Source organism: Electrona antarctica, assembly GCF_951216825.1.
Source record: "Electrona antarctica genome assembly, chromosome: 15".
In the NCBI taxonomy this organism is placed as follows: domain Eukaryota; kingdom Metazoa; phylum Chordata; class Actinopteri; order Myctophiformes; family Myctophidae; genus Electrona; species Electrona antarctica.
This window is the reverse complement of record NC_136796.1, coordinates 24,521,422-24,544,768: the sequence shown is the minus strand read 5'-3', so window position 1 is coordinate 24,544,768 and position 23,347 is coordinate 24,521,422. Positions and strand designations below refer to the sequence as shown.

The 23,347-nt window shown below is 43.5% G+C and overlaps 1 protein-coding gene across 3 annotated transcripts in view; it reads right to left on the bottom strand.

Annotated features, from left to right (window-relative positions):
• Positions 1–480: 480 nt before the first annotated feature.
• The window catches only part of pvrl2l (PVR cell adhesion molecule related 2 like), a 367,143-nt gene continuing 344,276 nt past the window's right edge, over positions 481–23,347 (bottom strand). Inside the window, exons 7-10 of one of the 3 annotated variants that reach the window (XM_079522341.1) lie at positions 16,904–17,030; positions 9,647–9,704; positions 8,729–8,800; positions 481–6,869 (exon numbers count right to left, since the gene is read on the bottom strand). In XM_079522341.1, coding sequence (XP_079378467.1) covers positions 6,696–6,869; positions 8,729–8,800; positions 9,647–9,704; positions 16,904–17,030 — 431 coding nt within the window. In that variant the 3' untranslated portion in view covers positions 481–6,695. Of the gene's footprint in view, positions 6,901–8,728; positions 8,801–9,646; positions 9,705–11,334; positions 11,465–16,903; positions 17,031–23,347 lie in introns of those variants that run through there. The other 2 variants (XM_079522342.1, XM_079522343.1) reach the window with 2 other exon arrangements.

The window sequence follows — 23,347 nt, the reverse complement described above, 5'->3', positions numbered from 1 at the left end:
CTCTATAGGGGTTCCCTGACTCCCTGAGGACGACCCCCTCAGGTACTGACTCTATAGGGGTTCCCTGACTCCCTGAGGACGACCCCCTCAGGTACTGACTCTATAGGGGTTCCCTGACTCCCTGAGGACGACCCCCTCAGTGTGATAGGGAATGATTTATCTTTAGGCTACATTAACCACTTGAACCCTCAATTCTCTATTCCGAGCCAAAGGTCAACTTTTGAGGGTTTAAATGTCTGAAAATACACATGAACATGAATCCAATATGTAGTGGGGAATCCCTTTTTATTTTATTTTTATTTTATTTTAAGTCTTTTGTGACATGACTATTCTAGTAGGCCTATGTCCATTCCGTACTGCTAGGGACGTTTGAGTTGCCTGGTTTCCAGTATATTTCCACTTGGCACACTTGAGAGGAAGGGATTGAGGGGATTGAGGGGATTGAGGGGATTGAGAGACGCAAAAATCAGCAATTTAACAGACTTTTGGCTTACATTTTATTTGACAAGACAATGATCTGTAAAACATGTACAGTAACATTTTTCCCAAAAAGCAATACAAAATGAATAATACGTCTGTGATAAACAACAAAATAAAAGAACAAAGAACAAAAAAAAATGCACGAAAATGATTACATCTCCAGTGTTTTTCGGCATCGCCAACATCAAAGGTGACCCCCCCCACATCCCCACCTGCTCTACTTGCATCAAGTTTTTTTTCCTTTTTTTTTTTTTTTTTACCTCCTCTCATCACACTGTTCAGACAAAAAGAAGAGATGTGAGAAATGAAAGGCTAAAAAATAACGTAAAGAAGGCACGTCTGGCTCCATGATGAAAAGCTGTGATGACGAATGAAAGTGCAGGGGTTGGGGGGGGGGGGGGGGGGGGGTTAATAAATGGGGAGAACACATATGAGGGGAGGAAAGGAACAGCGTGGGGAGAGAAAAACGACAGAACAGGGGTTGCTAGTGATTCAGCACACTAAGTATGTATCGCATCATTCACAGCTTATACGCTTGGCATCAAACATAATAACACAGGGAGCACAGAGATGAAGCAAAGAGCCTGGCAGAAACCGCAACCCTGAACCTCTCTGATGGAAGTGCTAGAACCAGAGCCTTATATATATATATATATATATATATATATATATATATACACACACACACATACACACATACATACATACAGTTAACACGGCTGAAATCACCAAGGGCCCACAAAATCTCCCTATAGCCACATCCTTATGTAATCTTCAGTAAGCTAATCGCGCCGCACATGTAAACGGACAGCCGTGGTAAACAGATAGTTGCCATTCTAAACAACAAACTTCAGTTCCAGGAGGCTATAGGACTTAAATGCTTAAACCCAGACCCGTTTAAACCTAATCATTCCTCACTGCCCTCAGAGTAACAACTCTTTTAAATGCACCCTATATAATTTGGGCTCTGCGGCTGCACGTATGACCAAAGGTTGCTCTGAGGCTGAGAGAGCACAAATGCGACTATATTAAAGGTTTGACAAGTCATTGGGGCATACGGTTCCCAATAATGACCTTATTTTGCTTACATTTAATGTAGACTATTGGCAAATGCATAAAAACATTGTACCGTATACTGTAGTGTTTGACTGAATTAACACATATAAGAAAAATCTTTTTTTGCAGGATAAAATGACAAAAACATTACTATAAAATTACTATAATCAAAATGCACTCCCCCCCTTTTCGAGAGCTTTTCAATATCTGTGGTATAGTTTTAAAATACATAGTAGGCCTATGTGATTGTCTGACACTGCATGTGTCAAGATAGCTGTACGCATGTACTATTGGCCTGAAGCTTAATTCGCATTGCGACACGTTTTGAGCAAGTGACACCGTCATACTACGGAGTATAAATTAGACTTGACTCTTGCGAAACAAGGAATTAGCTTTAACCTAATAGGTCCATGCAGCATGCGGATATTCCCTTTAGTCAAAGTAAGCACATTTGGACACAAAAGCAAAGCAAACAATACAAAAAACTCCAAAGAAAAACAAGGCAAATATGAGGCCAAAGCTCCTCCACCAAAGCTATAGTGACAGATAATAAAAAAAAAACATGATTGTCACAAATATCAAAAGCACAACAAAAATTGAAATATTGCATTGATGCTGCGACCCTGAAGACAGTGAGTGAATGCTGTGAGGAGTGCTGTACCTAAAATAGGTATGAGACAGTGAATGTTCTTTCTTCCTCTCTATCACTTTTCTTTTGTATGCTATGTCCAATCACTTGCTTTGTCTTCCCGTCTACCACCACGTCCCTTGATTTCACCTAGGCTTACAGTATATCACAACATATTCATCTATTTACAAAACAAAATTATCTACACATTGCAAGTATTGTGTGCTTTTGGTGGTGATTTTGTGCTCCGTTATTTCCTTAGAAAAAACAAAAAACAAACAAACAACAACAACAGCACTGCACACCTGTCTGTCACCTTGACGAGATTTGTTCTTTTCACCTCTTGGGTAAAACAAAGAACTCACGAGAAACGCAACGTGAAGGTGAGATGGAATGCCTGCCTGTGTGTGTGCGTGCGTGCGTGCGTGCGTGCGTGCGTGCGTGCGTGCGTGCGTGCGTGCGTGCACGTGCATTAATGCATTCTTGTGTTGGTGAGTGTGAGAGAGATAGCGATCTCACGCGAGCTACATCTTAGGCATCAGTCTCGCACAACAACAAAACGGCCTGCCGAGCCAATTTGCATGACAAACATTCCCTCTCCATCTAGCTCTGGACATCGATGGTGAACGTTCATGGTGTTGAGTGAGTGAGTGAGTGAGTGAGTGAGTGAGTGAGTGAGTGAGTGAGTGAGTGAGTGAGTGAGTGTGTGATTGAGTGAGTGAGTGAGTGAGTGAGTGAGTGAGTGAGCGAGTGAGTGAGTGGAACGCTATGGAAAAAACATTTCAAACATTCAAATTTGGCTGTGAAAAATGGAGAGGAGATTCCGCCAACAACAGCCTTGGGAAAGTGTTTTCAACAAGCCATCGATCATGCCATGCAGAGTAATAAGAACAAGGAATAAAATCCACACCATTTTGTTTTTATATATTCAAATAAAATAGTGTTGTTTTTTTTAAGTGACAACCTCAGTTTACCTGTCAAAAGTAAAATAGTAATATACATTTTTTTTCCTCGCAATTTGACATTTTGACAAATTGCCTTTGCCCTGTACAGAGGCACTGGAAACACAGACACTTTTTTTTATGTGTACACATTTTCACCAACAATATATTAATCATCAACAGTATTTACAGTGTTTGTTGATCATTTCATAATCTTTGACATCTGGTAAAGACCAATTTCACACAGTTAGGCATAGTTCTTGCTCATCATCAGTGACATTTTCGCACAAAGCTATCGCATGTGGACAGAGTCAGCTAAGTTACAAAATTCATTATTCCATATTACTTACCCCTGTAAGTAAAGTGTTCAGCACACATTGGAGAGCAAGACCATTTTAACTGGATTGTTAAAATGGCAGTAGTGGCAGTAGGTTTCCAATATACGCTGAATGTTATGACTAACACACTGAAAAGAACATTCTCTGTTTTTGGACAGGATTTGTGATATGGTTTCTTATTATTAGGGAAATCTGCTAGCCTGCAAATCAAGATGCTGTGTTTAGTCTTCTCAAAAAGGCAGCCTCTTGAAAGAAAGTTGAAACTGCAAGTATGAATCGCAGTCTCAACACTTTCCAACGTTGCCAGGTTACTAAGCTTCAAAAGCAACGAGGAGTGCAGTTCACTGACAGTTGTTTTGGGCAGAAAACGGAAGGAGTTCATTTTTTTATGACAACATAATTATAAAGGCTGAATGCTGTGTTGGACCATTGCCAGGGTGTTTTCTATTTTTCTTGGCAAGTCTAGGGTGAGGCCAACTATCAGAGTCATTGCTGAGGTCTGACTTTTTATTGAAATTATTTCAAACATTTTGAGAGATTAATTGACTCGGAGAGCCAAGATGAACGAGAGGCTTTGTACTTCCCGGACTCCAATTTAGCTGACAGCTGTACTGAATGTAATTCAAGCCCAACCAACCGCAGTTTTTTTACTTTTTTTGGAAAACGATTTAAAACACAGTATTTTGACTGCCCCTGCTGTGAGACCACAGTGGGTGACTGATGTTTTACCCAAAGAACTGGAATGGGACTGAATTTAGAATGGCTCATTCCAGGTCCGTGGTCATTGTGATTACCCTGTGTCAGGGCAGTCTATTACTCTCGAAGTAAACACATGAAACGGGATATTGTGTGGCCTTTTTATGGTTATTTCACAAAATATCCCATTGCATATGCTATATTATGCCTGATTCACTGGGAATGCCAAGTGCTGCCTCATTTTAGTGGAGTACATTTCTACTTGCCAACATCACACCAGAGTACCAGCAAATAGCTGTATCGTAGTTAGTTTGTGGGAATAATTCAGTTTATCTACAGTACAGTAGATGCCAAAAGTGACTTCCCAGATATTATTAGATTAACTGTACACCTTGGACTGTCTAAAAAAATCTTCTAAAATTGAGACAGTCCAAGCATGCATAAGTTAGACTCTAAATTATGCAAAAAGGAGAACTTGACAAATTGAATTCAAGGCTTATTCTTAGCGAGATGCTCAGCACGTTACAGTGAATACGTTTCCACATTTGGCACATCAGCTAACCTCAAAATGGCATGTTGGCACGAATACCAGTCATAACCTGAAGTCCACAGTATACTCAGTAAGAAGTGGAAGGTTTTGAGCAAAATGATGCAGAGAAAAACAGGGGAGCAAAGAGATGCAGGATTCAGTGTTCTCAGTGCGAAGTGTGCAGGTGCCAGGTGTTCAAGTTTGTCATTCTTGCATTCCCCAACCTCCTCCTCTTAGCAATTGGTGCAAATGATATGGTTGCTTACGGTATCGGCAGGGGTTTCATTCATTCATTGGGCCATTTGCTTGCCTGCACTGCGACCACGAGTCGTTGTGACCATAGTTATATTAAAATTCTAATACAACTCTATGGCAGAGATATTTCAACTTGTGCAATAAGACTGCAAGGATAACCTCGCATGGTCAATTGTAGGCTACTAAGGACTACAGCATGAATTTTAAATTAAAATGAAATTCTTGGCAGGAATTTTCCTTTCATTGTGCCATGCTTAATTTTTTTTTAAACTAAATATTTTTGTTTTACCCTTCTAAAAATATACAGGGTCATACAATCTTAACACTTTGAGAGCTGCGCCATCTAGTGGTCTAATGGTACCTCTGCGCCATGCTTACGTCAGCATCAAGCCCCACTTCCGTGTGTGTCACACACTTCACAGAGACGAAACCGAAAGCACATTGAAGTCTAGCAGCTGGCCATGTTGTTTATCTTTCGCCAGAAACGAAATATGTCGGCCACAATGGGATCAAAAATCACTATTCTCATCTGAATGCCAGACGGATTTGACAAAAAGACAGATTTTGGAGTATTTTTCAGAGAAAACAGGCAGGAAATAAATCATAGCAACCTGCCTAGCAACCTGGGCACAGTAGAGGTATGTGTTTGGCTTCTGCCGGTGGATTTTAATATAAAACGATTACCCGCGGCGCGGGGGGTTTGGCTATCAAAGGGTAACTATGATAACCTGCGGTGCCACAGGCCTTGGCGACAAGGGTGTTAAGAGTAAAACTATTTTGTTCTGGTTCCTCATACATAGCAGCAGTTCTATAGATCTGGCAGGACAGTCAAAGCGTCCTGCAGTGCCAGCTGAGAGCTATCCCATCAATTCAATTACTCTCTCAGTGCACTGATTGGCAGGCAAAATTAAGATGCCTTGGCCGTTCACATTCACTCTGTGCTGACGTGTATAAAGTTATACAAGTAACATCCTCCAGCCCAGCCTCCACCTGCTTTGGTTCTGCCCTATACGCACCCTGGAAGGGTTTCAGTTGTAAATGAATCCTCATGGGGGAATTACGCAAAGCAAACCTGCATGTTTTATCCTGTGTTGTGTACAGTAATTCATATTGTTATGCTGTATTGCTGCAGCACGGAGTAGTCCCAAGAGTATAGGCTAATGAGTGATTCCTGAATCCTTACAGAAGTGTAATGATGGGTATTGTGTGGTGAATGCTGTGGTGAGTGGGTGTTTTCACAATAGAATGACACCACCACAAGTATCGCAGCTCTATTGTTTGATCCTGTGAGCTACTGTAGCTCTGCCTGCTTTGGAGCTCAGCAGGAAGTCGCGTGGGCACAAAAAGATGCACGAGGGGGATCTTATTGAGTATACTGACAACGGTGTCGTCGGCGTGTTTGTCGGTGGTTTCGATGGTGAAATATTTAGCGTCTCTCAGTGGGTATACAACCCACATAAAGCAACGGGAGTTTCAGGAGAGAAATGCCAACAAAGCTAGCCATTTTCGGGATAAGCGATGGACAAATAACTTAAGGGAACGCGCTTTCTCCATAATCGTGACAAGCATCAGGTAAAGAAAACAACATTCAAATTTATAAAGGTCAAAGATTTGAGGTAAAAAAAATTGAAGTAAAAAAATAAAATAAAATCCTTCTCAAACCCTTATTTGATGGGGAGCGTGTTCTGCTTCTCCTGTCAATTCACTGTAGATGAGATGGATCTCGCCTACATACGACATGCCTTACGTAAGATGTTCTCCAGCTGACGTGGCTACACGTACATGGCGGCTGACACAAAGGCTGGTGTGTCGTGGTTGGCTGCCTCCAGGTCCTTCTCCAGGAGGCCGTCAGTGGCGAGGGCTTTGTGTTCTTTTTTGACGTTGTCTTCCAACACTGCTGGGGCGCCGCCGTTCAGAGCTAGGTTGTTGCCGTCGTCATCCAGGTTCTGTTCGTTTGGAGAGGAGAGGAGAGGAGTTCTGTTTGGGTCATTAAGATCTAAGCTAAAGCTCTGACAACAGCAGTATCTCATTCACACAACCCAACAGTCTATACTTATGACTTAAGTTCACTCTACATTTCCGCCCCTGTAGAGATACAGCAAGCTCAAAAGACACTACTGTCTGTTGTCTACACGCTCCACAAGACTGTAAGGGTTGGCAGTGACTGTTGGCATGGGGGGGGGGGGAATTGGCAACAACTAAATTGGGGAGAATTTGTGCACAAAAGGCTGACCGTGAGCGAGGTCTGGTGTGCTCGTTACTGTATGTGTGCATGGGGCATTGGGTGCGTACATGCACCTGCGGCCTGGCAATTAGTGAACAAGACTTTTCCCCCTTTCTCTTCTTTTGTGTCGTAGTTTATATTAAGAAGTTGTGCTCAAGTTTATCTATACTTTTTTGGTGCATTTCCGAAAAATGTAAGTCCTGTGTTTCCTACTGTATTTTATATGCTGTTTAATTGTGTGTTGAATGTGCCCTTTGTTGTCCTGTTTTGTAACGTTTATACTAGGTAATGTTTGACTGACGGTTGTCTGACGGTGGCGATACGCAAGTGTTTCATTATACGGTATGCACATCAGTTTGAGTAATGCTGATGTGTATTCCATAAAGTAGGCCCTATATTGTTTGTTCTACCGTTTGTGTTGTAGTATGACATCACATGTGGAATTGAACAATGGGCATCTATAGTTCATAAGTTGTATGCATGATAATTCATGTTGCATGTACCGCTTATTGTCAAGCATTGTCAGTGTGATATACTGTATTTCATTTCATTGTGGTATGTAGGTTATTGTCTACACTCTACAGTAATTCATGTTGTACAGTATGCAAGCATAATGCCTTCGTAAGATTGATACGATATTGGTGTGTCTTGTGTTCTAATCGACACCCCTCTAGTGAATTCGGGGAAGCCGGCCCAGCCTGCCAGTATAGAACTGCCCACATACTGATACAGTCCTTTCAATTAGCCCTCACTAACAATATGAGAAGCCTCAACTATGAACATCTGTGAAACACAATGAAACAATGGCTCTTGGTGAGATATGACCTTTTAAAAAATATAACACTGCAGAGAAATAAAAATGTTAAAACGGTGGTGTGGTATGGTGGTGATATACTGTAGAGTTTGCTGGAATTTATGAGTTGACAACTTTTAGAGGTCAGTGACTGCAGTAAAAAATGGCCCCTTCATTAAACACGATCTCATTCTGTCCACATAATTTGACACGCTGAGAAAGGGAGAAACCCCACAGCCCACAGCTGACTTAACTGTTCATCTAATTTGGCTGAGAATAACCACCACACATTAAGCCTGACAGCGTATATTTTAACCTCATCACCTTTGTGTCATTTCACATTCAAATTACTGACAGCATGAAGACCAAACATCAAACATATACATAATATTGCTTTTTTAATATCCGTTCTTTATTGAGTGTGCTGTGTGTGTGTGTGTGTGTGTGTGTGTGTGTGTGTGTGTGTTGTGAGTGAGAGAGAGTCAGCGTGTGTGTGTTTGCTTAAAGAGCGAGCGTGTGATGAGGAAAAGTGAGAGTGTGTGCATGTGGGTATGTATGTTTAAGTAATTGTGTGAGTGTGTGTGTGTGTGTGTGTATAGTGTGTGTGTGTGTGTGCGCGCGTTGCTTGTGTGCGTGCGTGCGTGCGTGCGTGCGTGCGTGCGTGCGTGCGTGCGTGCGTGCGTGCGTGCGTGCGTGCGTGCGTGCGTGCGTGCGTGCGTGCGTGCGTGCGTGCGTGCGTGCGTGCGTGCGTATAGTTTGTGCGCCTGTGCGTGCGTGTGTGTGTGTACCGTGATGGGCTCTCCTCCGGTGGGTTCATAGTACACTTCTCCAGTTGGGGCAGTCTCTGTTGGCTTGTTCAGCTACAGAGAGACACAACGTTAAGGCTTGTTCAGCTACAGAGAGACACAATGTTAAGGCTTGTTCAGCTACAGAGAGACACAACGTTAAGGCTTGTTCAGCTACATAAAGACACAACGTTAAGGCTTGTTCAGCTACATAAAGACACAACGTTAAGGCTTGTTCAACACTGAATTGCATACAGCAGTCAAATCCAATTCAAATCTGATTTATGTCTGATTACATCGGACTTGTGTGTGTTTAGACTTATTTAAACAACTCAGATTTCAATCTGGATTTGGCATAGATCTGATTCAGGCTGTATTTGGCTGCCAGTGTAAATGGCGCCCAACTAAAGTGGCCCATAGTTCAGGCTATCTCCTGTTTCTGTAGTGCCATGTGAGGCAGCCTCTGGACATGACACTAGTATGTTGGTATGACGAGTAATCTTAAGGTGGACATTCTACCCACAAGGCCACTGACCTGGGTGCGCAGGTACGCAACTATAACAAAGTATAAAGCAGGCTTAAGGCTAAACAACTTAACAGCATGAATTGTTGCTTGTTATCCGTAACAGATCTTGGAAGAACGAGCCAATACAAAACAGAACCAATTGTTCATTCACAGACATCCGCAAGACTTTGAGAGTTTGAGAAGCGAAAAAGACAACTGCGGGAGGACAAGAATGAGAGCCGCCCCCTAATGGACCTCTTTGCAAGCAAAACTAATTATTCTGCCACATGCAGACGTCCAGTCGATAGCCATTAGCCCACATTATGGCTTTCCAAAAGGACTGCGTGTGTGTGTGTGTGTGTTGACCATGATCGTTATGACAATAAGCATTGATTCACAGGCGGACAGCCACTCACCATCTCCGTACTGCTGCCTGCCTTCACCGGGGGTGGGGGCTTGTGCTTGGGAGGGCCTCTGATTGGATGAGAGAGAGGGGGAGACAGAGCGAGAACAAAACATTATTGATCACGCGTTAGTAAAGATGTCTAATTTGGTTGCATGGAATGCATCTGGCAGCCACAGAGTGCAGACAAAAAAAAGAGTTCTAATTCTAATTGTGCTCCCCATATAATTGGCACAAACAAATCCAGCAGCTTCGTGTATATCTACCGTATCTGTTAACCCATTAAAACGTAGCCGTCCAGGCACCTTGACAGCGTGTTGCGGGTTTGAGACCTGACCCCAACCCGGCCTTTGCTGCGTATCACTCCCCATCTCTCCCCCCATGTCCTGTCAGCCTACAGTCCTGTCAATAAATCATGAAAGTCAAAAAGTAATAATCTGTGTCACCATATTTTATACTTGGGCTATTCAAGAATAGCAGATATTACAAGCACATAGCAATGAGCTTGTATAACTGCTATTTTTGTAAAATCGTGACCATGTGTGCAAATCTTTGAATGGGGTTGTGGAAGAAGGATGAATGATACGTAATGTGATGGGAGGTAGATGCATGCTGGCACACAGAAGCCCATGGTTTTTTTGTGCTAAAGGAAAAAGAAAAGAAAATATATTTTTTGTAATGCCCAGATTTTGTCCCGTTTTTAATGCCCAGAAAGTTAATGGTCCCCTTTTGAAGAAATAAAATACAAAATACAAATCTGTGAGCATCTGAGCCAGAAAGTAATCGTCCATTCATTCATCATAGACATGGAGCAAGTCAAGCGTTGTGGTTAGCCAGTGCAGTCTGGTGCAAGGTAAAAGCACATTATTGCATTGCTTGTGTGCGTGCGTGCGTGCGTGCGTGCGTGCGTGCGTGCGTGCGCGTGTCAGGAGCTTATCTCGCAAACCTATGGACCGATCTTTTTGTGCACACTGACACTGCTTGTGTGCACGGCACGCATCTTTTCTCATATCTTTAGTGATCTTTTATGTAATGGAAGTCAAAGGGGGGTTTCTTGCTGACACCCTGCCAACATTTGGAGTCATATAGTATCATATATTAAAACTGGCTAATGGGATGGTGGGCCGACAGACCTCTGACATTGATTAATTGTGACATGCATCATCATGAGTTGTTGCATTAATCTGCAAACTTATTTTTATTTTTGACTCGTAACTGTATCCCTTTTCTGTCCTTAATAATACGTTAATGTGACATGATAGCTGTAGTCCTGCCACTAAATGTTCCTAGCTGCGTGAAAGTATGTTTTCCAACCACATTTACATTTAAGTCTACTGCAATGGCAGTGTCATAAACACAAGTCACTTGAAGCATATCGCTAAAGATGTGTTGATCGATCTTCTGCGCTGTCATTTCACTCAGTTTGTACTCTAGTTTTATTTGTACTTCTTTTTTATATTTATTATATTCAAATGCCCTTTTATAATGTGTTTATTTTGTTCTGTGTCTTGATGTCCTTACACTTAATGTTTTATGCAAAGCACTTTGCATTGCTTTGTTGTTGTAATGTGCTATTAACAAACCTTGCCATTGAAATACAGTACAGGGGTTCTCACATCACATGGCATTGTTTGTGTTGAGCTTTTTGGATGTGAGTCATCATTGCATTGCTGCCGCGAGGTCCAACGGCTATCGGCTATTGCTTTTTTGTTGTTGTTTTGTTTTGGCTCCCATCATTACACCAGGCAAGGTTCCATCATTTCTTGTTTACAAGTGATTTCTGCAGAAAGGGGAGCTAGAGCACTCATGGCTCTCTTCCGGCTGGACTTGTCTGCAGAGTAATACAAAGTAACAGATAACAGCTGAGTTGACATGAATGGATGAAAGTGGTTTTATTTGTGCTTGATTTAATAGAAGGAGAAATCTCGCAGGATTTGCCCAGGCCAGCCCAGGCGTCTGACGACTTTGCAGTTTCCAATACGCTGTTGCCTTGAAGACACTGAACAGTCTGACAACTCCAACTCCCAAAACCCTTTAAGACCTGAGGCCGATTCTACAAATGCATTCTAAATCAGTAGCTGCAAGCTCGCAGCTAGGCATGAAGGGACACGTTGTGAGCTTGTAGATCTGCTTGTAGATCTGACAACGCAAACATCTAAAATGACACAGATGCTTTCCCGGGTTTAATGGGATAAAGAAAAGGTGTCTTGGACTTTTTTGCACATCACCTTTATTATGAGGATGAATTGGGGTTTATTTATGCCCCTGCCACAAACCTAATTTCCCTTTTGGGGAAATAAAGTCTGAACCTGAAGTGAATTGCCGGTAAGGTCAGGTGGGCATGTTAGATTACACTGTACTTTATTGTCCCACAGAGAGATTCGTTTTGACAGCCCGTGAAACACAAAGATATGAACAACATAACCAGTAAAAAGACTGAGGGCGAGAAGTGACCTAGGTCACGTGCACACATCCGCCTGGGTGACTGCTGGGCGAGTGCTGGCGCTTTGGAATGGGGGGTCAGATCAACATATCCACCTGGGTGACAGGATACTGCTGGGCGAGGAGTGCTGGCGCTTTGGCATGGGGGGTCAGATCAACATATGGAATGAATTCTGTACTGGCCATATATGGAGCGTGTCTTGAGTGTACAGGGTTTGACGAGGTCAGATCAACATATGGAATGTCAGAACAGGTCAACTCCATATATAGAGATCTAAGGGTGGCAGCGAGGGCAGTGTCTTGAGTGTACAGGGTTTTATGAGGGCCCAGGTAGGGCCGGGCCTTAATTTTCGGGCCTGTTGAGAACTCTAGTTTTCGGCGGCTGCCGGGCGCGGCTAACTTTGGGGCAGGCCCATCTAGAGTTTAAATGGACAGGTATCAGTCAAAAGGGAGACAATGAAGAGGAAGGATGGATGGGGAAGGGTCAACAATATGGAATGTCAGAACAGCTCAGCTCCATATACAGTATGGATATCTATGGGTTTGAAGTTTGAGGTGAGATGTAGAGTTGCTGGCCAATATTGACATCAGGGATCTCCATATATGGGCTAAATATTCTCCACACTGTAATTAGTGTACATCCTGGTTTCTCAAACAGTTCCTGCCAAGGACCCCCAAATAGCCATAGAGACTAGCCTCGGTACCAGCCTTACTCATCTGCGAAGAGAAAAGCCTGGTCACAACCTAAGGCAGAGACCCTATCAGCGAAAGTGTCGGTCCGGAACATCCGTCAGATGTATTTCCCCCGGAGAATGTAAACTGATTTGTAAAGCATCAACGTCATTTCCTTGAGCAGTACTTCCGCCAAAATCCCGCAACTTCCGCCCCCAAACAAAATGATAACGTGCCGTCTACAGCGTAGGTCTTGCCCAGCGTGCATAGAGACTGGCTGTAGCCCCCTTAGAATAGGGATGCCATGTTTAAAGTGGTTAAACTAGTACACGTGAATTTGAATTGAAATAAACATTTCTTTTAAGCATTATTGTGGTCTCGAGTAGCGAACTATTGTTATCATACATCTTTATTCCCAGGTCTGAGAACCTTTATGCCAGCTAAAGTAAACTTGTTTTTAACCTTTTTTTTCAATGGACATTTTTTCTATAACCCCAAAAGTAAATTTTCTGTAGACAATATAATGTCCAATCAGACAGGAGTGACATCACAATTATATGTAATAGACAGAAAGACAGAATTCATCAGGAACAGAACTTTCTAGTATAAACCCATGAATTACAAGTGCATGTGCAAATGGCTTCTCACATGAAGAAGACCGAATACATGAAGAATTCAAGACAGGAAATTCATTTCCCAGCGGATTCCTCGTGGCTGGCGTCAGTGCAATCACACTTGTAATTTCCCAGAATTGCACCTTTCTAGTTATTATTATTCCAAATATATTCCTTTCCAATTGGCCCTTACTTTGAAAACCACTGTCCCAGTAGGCCAGTACACAACATTATCAGTCAGTGCTGAGGCAGTTAGTTTAATGCTGCAGTGGCATAGTGCAGGGGTTCTCAACGATTTTGTCCGGGGACCCCCGGAAATGCTTTGGCAATGTCTCGGGACCCCCGCCCCGCCCCCTCCCGCCTCCCGAAATTGACTGCTACAATAACCTTAAACCCCTTTTGGTGTTTTAAGCATTGTTATAATTTAGCTATTGAAAAATAGCAGATCTACAAGCTCATAGCGCGCCACCGAGTGGCGCGCTACGAGCTTGTAGGTCTGCTATTTTTGAAAAATCGTGAACCCACGGGTTGAGAACCCCTGGCATAGTGGACAAAACTTACTCTCTCTCAGCTTGTCTCACATCCATTTCAGGGTCTATAATCTCTGTCCATACTCCATACTATATCTCCATCCAGATGGCAGTAATGTGAAGTGATGATTGAGGGGGTATACGTGATCATTATAATTTGCTGTTGTGTGAGTGCTGTAGTGTAGGCGGGTGATGACTCTGTCGCTCATGACTTTGAAGATGTACTTTGGCTACGGCGTGTGTTTATGAGGTATGTGAGAGAACATAAGCCCATTATGGGCATAATATATACTGTACCATCTATAACCATGCTGGGTCGACTCTTAACATCGTTTTAATTTCAGGAATATGTGCCGAGAGCAAGATATTATGACTGTGTGTATTATGATGATGAGCAGATGGATGTCACGTGCTGTGGCTGAATTATATGTTTTCCTGTATGCACAGTTGCACACGCATGCTGTATGAACTAATTCAGTATTATTTAATATACTGTTTGCATAATAACTAACTAACGTATATTATATCAGTAGTTCTCAACCTTTTTAGGTTGCGACGCGCAAAATAAATTGAAATGGGGACCCCCCCACACCCACCCACACAGCACTTGGAATTGTAGGAAAACAGAGTATTTATATGTTGCAGTGTTGATACTTTTACTTAAGTAAGTTTGAGTACTTTTTCCACCACTGACAAGTAGACAACTGTGTTAGGACCCTGGTGGTGTGGCGGAATGTGTGACAAATAAATGAAACCAACATGAGCCAGAACTGGGTGTGAATTATTGGCAACAAAAGTCAAGTGGTTAAGGGTCACCCACTGGGTGCATTATGGTTTTGTTTGGTTTAAGATAAATAGATTTGGTTTGAGACTAAATGAGTCACCATGCCCCCATGAATGGATAATAATGATAGTTCACAAGTAAATAACAGTAGGCTACTGTCTTTCACTTTCTAGAGGAAAGACCACTGGTGTCCCTATTCTGGGCAAAAAAAAAAGTAAACAAATACAAAATACAAAAATAAAATGTAAAATACAATACAATACAATATCTATAGTATACAGGGCTTAACCTCTTAAATCCCAGGGGGGTCCAGGAGGGAAAATCAAAAATATCTGAGTTGGAACCTGAGACCTTGACCAGCCCCATTTACCCGCTGAGAGCGGTTCATGAGGTGGACAGCCGCTGCCCCCGCCGGCGGGGGATTTGTGGTTATCTGCAAGTCTGCAACAACAACAACAAAGTTTGTAGAGCTCGTAGATCGGCTGTTTTTGCAATTTTAGAAGAAAATGGGAGAGAAGTAGAACAAGGAAAACAGGGTATACAAGTGAAGAGGATGGTGCCCATTTTGGTGTTGGCTCATTGCCTATACCTTATATTATTTTCTTAAACTCGAGGTCACGTCTCCAGATGGGTCCCAGGCCTGCCTGGCTCTCTCATGGGTCCCCCCCCCCCCCCCCGAGGTCACGTCTCCAGATGGGTGCCAGGCCTGCCTGGCTCTCTCATGGGTCCCACCCTCCCCCCACCCTCCCCACCCCTACATGTGAGCAGTAGTAATAGGTTTAATGAGACTGGGCAAGAGATCCACTTTCTCATTAGGGTTTCTGTTTGCTGAAAAGGAGCCCAAGAATCTCCACAGTTGACTGGATGAATGAGTTTCCAACCAAAATCAGGAAATTCGTTTAAAAGTTTGAAGGCCAAAACCCTCATACAATACTGCAGAGCAGCGTGATAGGCTACAGTCTAGCTCAATTAATTTAAATTAACTTGAATTCTCCTCAGGGGTGAATAAAACATCTTAAATCCTTTTTCACCTTTTTCACCAACTGTCATTCTAGAGCCATTAACCACATGAACCCTATAGAGTCCTTCCCTATTCTGGGCATATCATAATGGGCAAGTATTCTGCAAAAATATCTGAATATAGATAGGAGTATTGACCCTGTCAGTAACACTTAAATACTGTAGTTAAAGCTACAATATAACTTTTAACTTTTTAGTGAATACAATTTTATGTATGAGTATGTTAATACCATTACGGCAGTGGTTCTCAACCAGTGGTCAGGGGACCACCAGTGGTCCTTGAGGAGGTTCCAGGTGGTCCCCAGTTAAATGATGGAGAGTTCCAAATGGACCATTATAGATAAGTTAAATTGCTGTTGAAGATCATTAGACAATGTAGAATAATTGTTATTTTGATCAATGTTTGCCTGTTATCTGTTGATTTCTCCTATGGACGGTACCACATCAATACAGCATGGAATTGTGGACAAAATCTTATCCAACGTCGATAACAAAAACATTCAAAGTAAATCTCATCAAATGGTAGTCTGTGGCTCAAATGCTGAATAAATAGTAGACCTTGTTATGAAAAGGGTTGAATGAAAACCACTGCATTACGGTATAACTAACGCGGTTGTATTTGATCTCCCTGCTCTTCTATTGACTGTAGATCCTGTGGTAGGGTATGACCACTACGGATTGACGAGCGCTACCGCTGCCTGAAGGTCAAAATTCCATTTCTTCCCTGACCGAGCAAGCAGACATGCTCTATTAGCTCAGAGCGTCAGCAGCAACATGTTGGAATCTCTGAGGACATGAACGTTACAGGGTGCTGCTTTAACCATCATTTTAAACGTTAGCTGTTGAAAAATACCAGATTTACAAGCTCATATAGCACAACGCTACGAGATTCTAGATCTACTTTTTTGTAGATCTAGTGGCGCAAATCTTTGAAAATATATTCTTTCACAGCAAACGTTTTTTACTCAAATCCCTGGAACAACATATTTTCAGAGTGGGGGTCGGTAGCCAATTACATATAATTTGACATGAAATAATTTGAGAACCACTGACTGGAACTGTCAGGATTTAGAAGACATTTTGTATCGAATCAGTTAATTCCTCAGGTCTTAATGGGTTAAGTAATGATTTTCTCCACAGTGACTGAGTTGGACGCAGAGACCAAACGGGCAGCGTAAGTGTGGGTCAGGCCAGAGAAGGGAACTTACTCTCCGTCATCCTGACGCTTGCGGATGAAGAGGATGATGCCGATGATGATGGCGATGAGGGCGAGGGCGCCAAGGATGCCTCCGATGATGGGCCCCGCCGACGGCCCCGCGGTCAGCTTCCTCTGCTCTGTGGCGGTGGGAGAGGGAGTGGGGGGTGGGGGGGGGACAGAAACAAACAGACTGGTTAGGAAATTCTAATCATTTCTGGTTATCAGCGGGATGCAGCTTTTATATTGCATGTGTATATAATGCACAGATTGATTGAACCTGGTAGCATAAAGTCAAAGAATATGGAACATTATCATAATGTGTCGATGATGACTGGTTGAAGTTGCGCAAGACACATAACTGCCCCGGGCCTGTTGTGGGCATGCAGTGATCAGCTGCATGGTTGACCTGAAACCGGATTTCACGCTACAGGAGAAAGTACTGTACAGTATAGGTCACTGTTGTGATATTATTATCAAGTACTGTAAAATTATATAAAACATCATGATTTAAAGTAAACAGACAGACAGACAGACAGACAGACAGACAGACAGACAGACAGACAGACAGACAGACAGACAGACAGACAGACAGACAGACAGACAGACAGACAGACAGACAGACAGGCAGACAGACAGACAGACAGACAGACAGACAGACAGACAGACAGTGTACATAGTGGTACTGTAGGTGTAAATTAAAGAAATGGGTTGCGAGAAAAATCACCCTTTGATGTGATGTACCAGGATTCCTGTCATGTCCTGTACATGTTATTGCGTTGCTGCGTTTGTGTTCACGTATTGCTGCTGAAGAATTCATGAGAGGATATAGTTTGTGACAGCTCGGGGCGGCGGGAGGCCTTCTGAGTAAGCACACATTTCATTTAGAACGAAGAAAAAAAAAACATATACATCATTATTGCGTTAAAATGAATGCGAACACAATGAGCCGGCATACGGAGGCGACAGAAGCCAAATCTAATGTGGCGTGCAGGTAATCAAAACCCACACATCTTTTCAATTTCAGCAGTTGAAGTCGATACTAAGAAATGATAACTGAAATGCTACAACATCCAGAGAGAGACTCGGAGGGAAGTAGGCCTATAGAGAGACGCTTTGCGGCTCTCTCGCCCCGGTTGTCATAAATCTTTTCCCCGGCAAAGAACGTCTCCCCCTGTCAGGCGGGATTTCATCACTGACCTGGCGGCGTCCCTGCAATTAACAACCTGTTGGTGATTTCTGGAGGGCGGCGACGCGTCTAAATTGACCGTAAAAGCCTCTCATTACGGTTAAGTGTTTTCACGAAGGAGAAAATAATAACGCAAGCTGACAGCTGCACACAGCAGCACTGCTGTGCTATGCGTATGGTATGAATAACACAGCCTCTATACAGTCAGTGGTGGAAAAAGTACTACTGTAGGCCTACTCACATTTTTTACTTACAGTAAGTAAAAGTATCAATGCTGCAATGTAGATAAGGTCTCTTTTACAAGTAAAAGTCTGGAATAAAAAAATGCTAAAAGTAAAAGCCTACAAGTAAAAGTACAAAATAATTGGTATCCCAAAAATAAAAAAGTAGGCTACACATTATGCAGAATGTCTCATTTCACAACATTCTATAAAAAATAAAATTGATTTTTCATTCAGACCTCTCATTCAGTCCTCAAACGAGTAGTTCAGACATGTTCTTTCCAGCTACGGAATATAGCCAGAATTAAATCATTTTTTTTAAATTATCCGCAGACCTTGAAAAGGTAATTCATGCTTTCATTTCATCACGTTTGGACTTCTGTAACTCCTTATTCTCTTCATTTCCTGCAAAGCATATTTCCACCACTTTAATTTGAAGTACATGAGAGCCTGACTGAGTGAGATGTATGACTGTGAGGTAATGTCTGTGTTGTGCCTTGTTCCCCAAACGTGCCCTGCTATGTGGTGGAGCACAGACATCTTATACCTCCCATTATGAGCTACAGTGCAATCAATAATATAATCCGCTGCACTGCCCCCCCTCTCCACTAGGTGGTATTGTGCTCTCAAACTAACATACTTCTCGCTTTGTACAACAGACAGTAAATGCATGGATGGATGGATGGATGGATGGTGGATTTATGCTTACATAAATATAAACCAGCATTGGGAATGAGAAAGAAACCCAATATGGAGGGAGGAAGAAAGAGAGAGATGAATCTAGAGATTTCACTGGGAGGCTTCAGTATCAGGCTTGCGTATCTATCAGTTATTCATGTCTGGGTTATTCCACTGGGGAGGAGGATTAGCAGTCAGATAGCTACGCCTTGTGTGCGTGCGTGCGTGCGTGCGTACGTGCGTGCGTGCGTGCGTGCGTGCGTGCGTGCGTGCGTGCGTGCGTGTGTGTGTTCACACACGTCACGCGCTGCGACCCGGGAGTTATCTATGGGCGTATAGATAAATGGTCATGGTTGAGAAAGTGACCTCACACAAATAGGTTGACCCAAAAAGCCTGCGGTTCATGCAGCGCATGTTTCCCGAGGCCAGAGTATTCCTCCTCCACACGGCAACAAAACTGCATCAATGTCATCGCTGAATATTTCATCATGCCGACAGGTCTGCAAGGCTTTCATGGAGACTCTCAGCTTCGTGTGAGTGGATCGGTGATGGAAAAGTAGTCAAACTTTATCTCTGTGGGGTAGAACTAACGTTAGCTGTCAGTGCTGGTGTTTTATAGTGCTGCTAGCAGACTCCTCAAGTACCGCTGATCAGCGCGGTATTCCCGTATTGACTAGTTTGTTGTATTAACGTCGTAGATGGCTGTCCAAGATGGCTGAACCAGTCGAGGTGATAGGGACTTATTTCAAGGTTATCCATTGTTCGATGGGGGGTTTTGGTCTTCGGTCAAAGTTTATCCTAATTATATCCTCTCTTAATTATCCAGCCCAAGGACCCCTATATAACGGACCCCTGATTTTTACGGCTCTAGTAGAGATTCTCAACCCGTTTAATTTCAAGGACCCCCAGTTTGACATGCATTAGTCTACGGACCCCCATTTAATGGCATTTCTATCTCTGAGACCCCAATCTCTGAGACCCCCAAAAATCAATGTTAATTTAACTCTGAGAGTGTACAAATGGAACCAAATGGACCCGTTTGTACACTCTCAGAGTTATAGACCAATAAGGGTCCATTTGGTTACAAACTATCATTTAGCTGGGGACCCCCTGGACCTGCCTCAAGGACCCCTGGGGGTCCCAGGACCCCACTTTGGGAACCACTGTATTAGGATATATCACTTACTGTACCTTCGACACATTACATCACTCTCTCTCTCTCGGAGGTGACCTGATAGCTGAATGGTTATAGGGTTATAGCACATGGGCACACTGCTCTGATAGGTTATAGCACATGGGCACACTGCTCTGATAGGTTATAGCACATGGGCACACTGAAGGCAAGTCATTGGTTCCATTCTTGCATGCCGGCCAGAGCATTTAGACTCTGTCGGGTCAAAACCTCAATTATGTCCAAAGCTGTTCTCCCTCCACATTTCCTGTTTCTCTCCACCGTCAGTCACTGTCAATGAAGGCAACAACAACAACAAAAACAAGCCCAAAGGCCCCGGAATAATGGAATATCTTTAAAGAACAAGCTCTCTCTCTACGTGCACTGTTTGGACAGACTGTTGGAACACAGTAGTGATACATTGAGATGCTCCACCACCACAGGAGCACAGCACACGCATACATATGCAGGCAGGCAGGCAGGCAGGCAGGCAGGCGGGCGGGCGGGCGGGCGGGCGGGCGGGCGGGCAGGCAGGCAGGCAGGCAGGCAGGCAGGCACGCACAAACGCACGCACGCACGCACGCACGCACGCACGCACGCACGCACGCATGCCTGCTCCATGCTGGCTGTCTCTCAACAGAATATGAGTGCTGTGACATGAAGAAGCGTAACAACACATGGGCTGAGTATAAGCCAGCCTATCCGACAAAGTCATCGTGCGACGGTGTCACGCAAATAAGATATTAGATATACAAGTTGTGAGCATTTAGTTGTGAGGGTGGGCCGCACGCGCGCTTTCTGGGTTTATCACACTGTCAGAGCTGGTACAGTACGTGGACTTCATGTCCATGGTTCTCAAACTCTTTTATTTAAAGGACCACCATAACTCTGAGAGTGTACAAATAGAACCAAATGGACCCGTGGGGGTTCATTTGGTTCCATTTGTATAGCCTAAGAGTTACAGACCTGTAAGGGGCCATCTGGAACCTTGATCCAGGAATGGTTTGGAACCACTCCCCCTGGGCCTGGGGTCTTATAGGCCTACATTTCCCGTTCCTTTTTTCCCTCTACACCAAACCACTTAGTGTGAAAGCCACAAAGATATAAAGACAGTCGATTTAAAAAAAAGACTCCTGTAGTGTGAAATACATAACGATCTGATGACTCGCCGACCGATGATAGAATAGTGGAACTCATAGCAAAGGACATATCAAAATATCATGCATCTTCAGTGAGAATGTACAAACATTCTAGTGTCATTCCATCCATGTTCCAACTCTGTGATAATAACCCAGATACAGTACCTTTACATATCTGACAGCTAATACACCAGATATTGTTGTGGTTGATGAAGAGTCCAGAGAAGTGTCTGTATTAGATATAGCCTGCACCTTTGATGAGGAAGCCTTTATACAATAACATCTCAGAGCAGACTATTTGTCTATTTAACCAAATAGGGCCAAATAGGGCCTAGGGCATACGCACAGACTGGTTGTTAGAGGGTTCCAACACCTTGGGATGCCCAAAAAGGCTGGCAAAGTATTGTGGTGTCTCTGCTATAATTGGCAGCCGTCATATATGACGGAGACGCTGTTACTTAGTACTGAGTGACATGCCTATTGTATCATGAAAACATGCCATGATTTTGCAGATGTAACTCTATAATGCACCTATACTATTTGTGTCCTTGTATGCATATCCTTTGTGTGGACATAAATAAATGGTTAAAATGTGTGTGTGTGTGTGTGTGTGCGTGTGCGTGTGCGTGTGCGTGTGTGTGTGCGTGTGTGTGTGTGTGTGTGTGTGTGTGCGTGCGGGTGCGTGCGTCTGTCATGCATACTTGTCCTTTAGCACAAGTATGCACAGCACCAGACAGGAATGTAGCTAACTGGCTATACTACACCCTTTGTGCATTTGTGTGCGAATTAGCATACATCTCAGTGCCCGTGTGCGTGCGTGCGTGCGTGCGTGCGTGCGTGCGTGCGTGCGTGCGTGCGTGCGTGCGTGCGTGCGTGCGTGCCTGTGTGTGCGTGTCTGCAGGTGCGTGTCTGTACATGTGTGTGTGTGTGTGTGTGTGTGTTGTGTGTATCTGCCATGAAGGTCTCAGACAGGAGAGGAGGCAGTAACTCAATTATACATGATCGCTAATGAGAGGTAGACAGTTAGACACTGGGGGGTATACACTAGGGGGCAGACAGAGAAGAAGAAGAAGAAGAAGAAGAAGAAAATCCGTACATATTACACTACTACTGTTTTGACCACGACAGAGTCGTGGCTTTAATAGTATGTTCGGAATTGCCAATCCGTGCTATTTCACCGTGTTTAGGGTGAGTTCGGGTTTGACATTATTTACGATTCTGTACTACACATTGAGACAAAGCATCTCAATGTATCACTACTGTGTTCCAACAGTAGTGATACTGCCCTGTCTGTCCAAACACTTTTTCTTTTACTAAAAATGTTTATCCCATGATTTTGCAACCCATTTTTTCACCCAGTGTCAATTATCCTGGGAGACACACTTCCTCTGCCAACCTGGGGGGGCAGCGGACTGACCTCATGCTTCCTTCTATGCATGAGGAGTCCAAGCTGCTTCTTTTCACCTGACAGGGAAGAGTATCCCCGGCCGGACGTAGCGCGTGGAAGGAACACATTATTCTGACCAGTTCCTTTCCCCTCCATTAGGCCCCACGGCTGGCTAGGGGGAGGTAGTTTAGAGACCAGGATGCATGATTTTTTTTGTGAGGGTACCTACCCTTGGGGACACGGGGAGAACATGCTAACTCAGAAAGGCCCTTTTGCCAACCCCGCCTCAGGTATGACAGTGACAGTGCCTTCGCAACGTTCGACACGGCAACTCGCTCGCTTTAGCACGCTCGTGGTGTCTCTCATGGCTCAAGTTTGGTAGATACAGCGCCCCTCCGTCACGGGAGGATTTCAGTGTTTTTGGGTGAGACCGGGTTGACTAATGGCTCTGTGTGTCATTGGTGGGCCAGTATGGACAGTTCAGAAACCTGTCTACCAAACCTATAATCGAAGGTGATTCCGAGCTATAACAGAAACCCTACTGTCGAATTTCTCTTCCTTTCTCTTGCTATTGTTCCTTCTTGCATCCAAACAATGAAAACAAAAGTTTGAAATGTTGCTCGGTGCCATGGTGCTTATCTTATATTGAACGTCTAGTGTGAAGACCAATAA